This window comes from Mus pahari, chromosome 1 (genome assembly GCF_900095145.1).
Source record: "Mus pahari chromosome 1, PAHARI_EIJ_v1.1, whole genome shotgun sequence".
NCBI classification, from domain to species: domain Eukaryota; kingdom Metazoa; phylum Chordata; class Mammalia; order Rodentia; family Muridae; genus Mus; species Mus pahari.
In genome coordinates, this window is record NC_034590.1 from 132,737,669 (window position 1) to 132,742,820 (window position 5,152).

General features: G+C 40.7%; 1 protein-coding gene across 1 annotated transcript in view; it reads right to left on the reverse strand.

Moving 5' to 3' along the window:
* Positions 1 to 5,152, reverse strand: part of Tmc1 (transmembrane channel like 1) — a 166,519-nt gene that overhangs the window by 121,993 nt on the left and 39,374 nt on the right. Inside the window, exon 3 of the mRNA XM_021210496.1 lies at positions 204 to 251. Coding sequence (XP_021066155.1) covers positions 204 to 251 — 48 coding nt within the window. The remainder of the gene's footprint in view (positions 1 to 203; positions 252 to 5,152) is intronic.

Here is a 5,152-nt window from a genome sequence, read left to right on the forward strand (position 1 = left end):
TCCTGGAACTCACTCTGTAGACCAGGCTGGCCTCGAACTCAGAAATCTGCCTGCCTCTGCCTCCCAAGTGCTGGGATTAAAGGCATGCAACACCACACCCGGCTCGTACTTGTGATTTTATGAAGTAGTTCAAGGGACAAGATGGCAGGGGCACTCCCTCCCATCCACAGGGCCCTCTTCCTAAGACGCCCACCCTTGCTTACTTGAGCTTTCCTCTGTATCCTCTTCTTTCGCCTCCACTTGGATTTGCACTGTTGAAGAAAGGAGACATGGGCAGCAATTACTTGAACGCCTGTGTAACTGTCAGTAGCATCCTATCATTTTTGTGCAGGTAAAAACACATTTTTTTTTTTTCTAGAGATGGAGAAATTGCTCAGAAGTTAAGGGTCTTTTTTTGTTCTTACAGAGGATCCAAGATTCAGTTCCCAGCACCCACATGGCAGCTTACAACTGTCTGTAATTTCATCTCCAGGGGAATCTGATATTCTCTCCTGGCCTTCAAACACACCAGACATACAAGAGGTACACATACATAAATACACGCAAAATCTTCATACACATAAAATAAAAAAATAAATACTTTTTTAAAACATTTTTTCTATTTCCACTTTGGAAACTACTGTTTTATCTGATTGTATGATAAATATAAAATATCCAAATATTGCAAAATATTTGACTTTAAAAAAAAAAATTCAAGTATTTAAAATAAATGATGTAGGAAGTTAGTACTTGGTAACCCAATACCCTCCATGCCAAGTTCCCCAGCCTACTGCAGTTTACTATTTGGTCTTTCCGCAGACTCTCACGGGTATAAACTGATACACAATTGCAGAACTAAAAACACATACCCAGAATAACATCACTTAGGAAAATGGGGCCTGAAGGCCTTGTGTTCAAGGCCAGCCTGGGTTACATAGCAGACCCTATCTCAAAAACCCAAAACAAACCAAGGTATCAGAATCTGCACAAGGAGGCCACTTGTGGATAACAAGTTTTTACGCATAACTATAACCAAATTTATTATTTTAAATTAAAGAATAATTCATTCTAACCTACTTTGCCAAATATCAAAACAACAAAAAATCTTGCCCATGACTGTCAATCTCGGCCTCTGGAGAGATATAAGATATGTTCTATGGGGATGTGGTGAGGTATGGGGGAAAGGGATGTCTCATGCCAAGGCATTCCTTCCCCCTGAGGGACCAGCCACACGGTATAGTATAGTCTATTCAGGACATGGGAAGGGGAGTAAAGAGGGCAGCAGAGGCAGAGAGAAAGGCAGAGAGAGGGAGAGAGTAGAGAAGTAGAGGCTGGCCATGACCATGAGCACGTGGAGAGTGGGGAGAAGGGAAGGGGAAAGGGAAAAGTCCAAGAGGGCAAAAGAAAACCAAGAGGGAAACAGGAAGGAGGGAACAAGCAGTCCCTTTCATAGTCTGTCCCTACCTGGCTGTTGCCAGGTAACTGTGGGGGTGGAGTTTAGACAGAATGCTAACAATGGGAATCCCTGAGCTCAGGCTTCAGTGAAAAGCTCTGCCTCAATAAATAAAGTGTAGAGCAGTGGAGAAATACAGCAAATGGCAACTCCAGGCCTGCACATTCATGTGCCCATGCGGGCACTCACATATGGTAACATGTATACACATTCGTGTATATGTAAGCATACCACCTCCAAACATACAAGCAAAACTTAAAAACATCAGAAACCCAAAGTGTAGTAACTTGTTATAATTAAAGATGGGGCAGTATAAATCTAAAAATGCCATGATGGCAAAAAAATGATAGTATGACAGAAGAAACAGCTTCCGATTATGATTTTGATTTTCTGTGTCAACATCAAATCTTTGATCACAGCCTCCAGGAGGCATAGACAAGTCATTCTCTATGAGTCTGAGTGCAGCAGCATCTACAGAGTAAACTCCAGGCCAGCCCAGGCTACCTACTGAGACTCTGTCTGAAAAACAAAAAGTCCTTTTTCAGATGACAGGCATATCAAAGAGGCAACACACACCCAGAGATGTAAATTCCATCCACAAAGCAGATTATTGTGAAAGCGCTTTTTGCTTTTAAACATTATCTCCATAAAAACTTTCAGACAGGCAAAAAACGTTATTTATCAACATCAGCCTTGGGCTGTGGAAATAAATGTTCTTTTGTCGAGTAGAACACATGCCTTCTGTTGCTAGCTGGAACTCTCAGTCTGCACAGTGTAGAATTTTTATGTCACTACAGGAACTTTGTAGTAATGAAGGCAGACACACGTGAGCAGACTGCATTTTATAATAGACTATGTTCCTTAGTTGCAGTTAGCCACACCTCCAGGCTTCTTTAGTTAAATAATTTCCTAGCAAGACATTTTGATGCTGCATGACTGTTCTTGGAGCAGGTGCTTACCAGCGTGTAGAATATGGAGTGACCTGAGGACAAAAGTGGAGGACTGCATCATCAGGAAGGTTGAGAACCAATGATATAACAGTTTATCATCAAAACTAGTGAGCACAGGAACTGTAGCAGGGCAGGAACCTGGAGGCATGAGCTGACTCAGAAACCATAGAAGGGTACGGCTTACTGGCTTGCTCTCCATGGCTTGCTAAGCGTGCTTTCTTAGAGAATAGCAGTTCCCAATCTGTAGGTTGCAACTTTTTTTGGGGGGGGGTGTGTCATATTATATATTCTCCATATCAGACATTTACATTACAATTTATAACAGTAGCTGAATTATACTTATAAAGTAGCAATGAAATAATTTTATGGTTGAGGGTTGTCACAACATGAGAAGTTGTATGAAAGGGTTGTAAAATTAGGAATGTTGAGAACCATTGTTAGAGAACCCAGCACCACCCAGTACCACCAGCCCAGGGATGGCACTACCCACAATGTGCTGAACCCTCTCCCATTAATCTCTAATTAAGAAATGTCCTACAACTGGATTTTATGAAGGCATTTTCTGAATTGAGGTTCCCTCTTTTCAGGTAATTCTATAGCTTGTGTCAAGTTGACGTAAAACTAGTCAGCACACCAACGTATCCAAAGCAATTACTTTTTAAAATGAGTATGATATTGTGCTGATTTGTAATGAGCCACTTGTTGGAATGTGATCTGAGGGTTAAAAGAAAAAATCAAGATAGGAAAACTATGAAGTAAACAAAAATGTAATCCAATCTTTAGAAAAGGCCACATACTAAACAAAAGCATCACCATCAAAAATTGGGTTTTCTCTAACAACAGGTGGGTGTGGGGCACAGTTAGAGTCCAGGATTCTCTTTCCTTAGTAGAGAAAAGATAAATCTAACTGTCCATCAAATAAACCCAAATATCCCTATGGTGTCAAGTAAGGAACTAAAAACGAACTAACTGTGACTCCTAATGCCATGAATCTTGCGGATACAGCTGTCCACGTCCCTCTGAGCAGGCTAGTCTGTCTGATCACTTCTTGTTCTCACAGAGTACTGTGTTTGCTCTCATATTCCTTTTTTCTGACAAAACCATTTTTTTTTTTTTTTTTTAGGTTTTTCGAGACAGGGTTTCTCTGTGTAGCCCTGGCTGTCCTGGAACTCACTTTGTAGACAAGGCTGGCCTCGAACTCAGAAATCCGCCTGCCTCTGCCTCCTGAGTGCTGGGATAAAAGGCGTGCGCCACCATGCCTGGCATGACAAAACCATTTTTTTATAGCCACTGAGGTAATTCTCAGTTTGTTCCCAAACTCTCAGCTAAGGTATCATGAGCATTAAAAACTAAATTAAGATTTAAGATTATCAAAAGTCTTAGATCAAGCTTCATTTTAAGGGAACCACATACACTGCTCTGTATTCTGTGCTGTTGAAAACTACGCTGAAGAATCAAGTTGAGAAGTCTAAGGCCACACCCTGTCTAAGGCATTGTTCTTCCTTTCTCACACAATCTTTAGGAAAAGACTGCAGCCCTCTTTTTCCTTAGCAATTCCTCATAGCTTATTCCCAATCCTATGACTCCCGCCTCCCCCTCCCCCTCCCCCTATCATTCATTGGCTGCTTTGAAAACTCTATAGATCTTGTACTTGTAAAATAACCCTTCTATCTGAGAGGAATGAGAAGACAGTGAAAGGAGAGAAGACAGCAAGATCTGTCCAAATGTTGGAGGCAGTAAGGGAGCCACATCAGAGTGTGCCTATTTAAGAGAAGAATATGCAGTAGGAACAGATGAACTCCTAGGCAACCCAGATCCTCATTTCATGCAAATAAAATCAGTAATTAAAAAACCATAAAAGGAAACAACAGCAAAATGTCATATTTCAGAAGCACTGAGTTATTCAGAAAAGCGGATGTTGTCTGGGGTTTCTTATTTAATCTGCAGTTCTTCTCAAAGTCATCCTTTGTATTTCAGGGTGATAGTAAACAAGTGGGCAGAAGAGCTCAAATTGCTTATTCCTCTGACCAAATTCAGCATTCAAAGTGATGTTGTTGCATCAGATTACTCTTTTGGAAACTGAAAATTCTATGTTTTTTATTAGTAAGTGTATTTCCACAAAGATATACAGAGCAAATGCTTGGGTTAGGAATGTATAAAGTCTTAAAACAGCCTTGACTTAAGGAGTGTATTTATCGAATACAAGAATTAAAATTAAAAACTCCTTTGTAATGATTTTCTTTGAGGTTGAGTTTATACGTGAGATGCCTGTAATACATTCAGTCATGGCATGAAATAGGTGGTTGAGTATTTGAACCTGAAGTTCAAAAGAAAGATTAGGCTAAAAATATGAACTTGAAATTATTAGCATGGAAATCTTGAAAGCCTTAAGACCAGATAAGAACACTAAGAATGTAAAAACAAACAGTAGGGAAAGGCAAAGAAAGAGCACTGAGGAAAAGAGATAGGAAAGGGCAGCGTAGGGACAGGGACCTCCATCTGCATCTCTGACTATGAACTGAAAACGGTATTGGGCCTGTCCAGGCTAAAGGCCAAGAAGATCAGTGTTTGAGTGCACTCATTCCTGATCTGATTTCTAAACATTTTCAGAGATTAGCATGTCACATTAATGTTTAGGGACCATTGAAGAGACCTATTTCTACTCCTGGTCAAGAAAATGAAATCTAGCCGGGCATGGTGGCACATGCACTTGGGAGGCAGAGGCAGGCAGATTTCTGAGGCCAGCCTGGTCTACAAAGTGAGTTCCAGG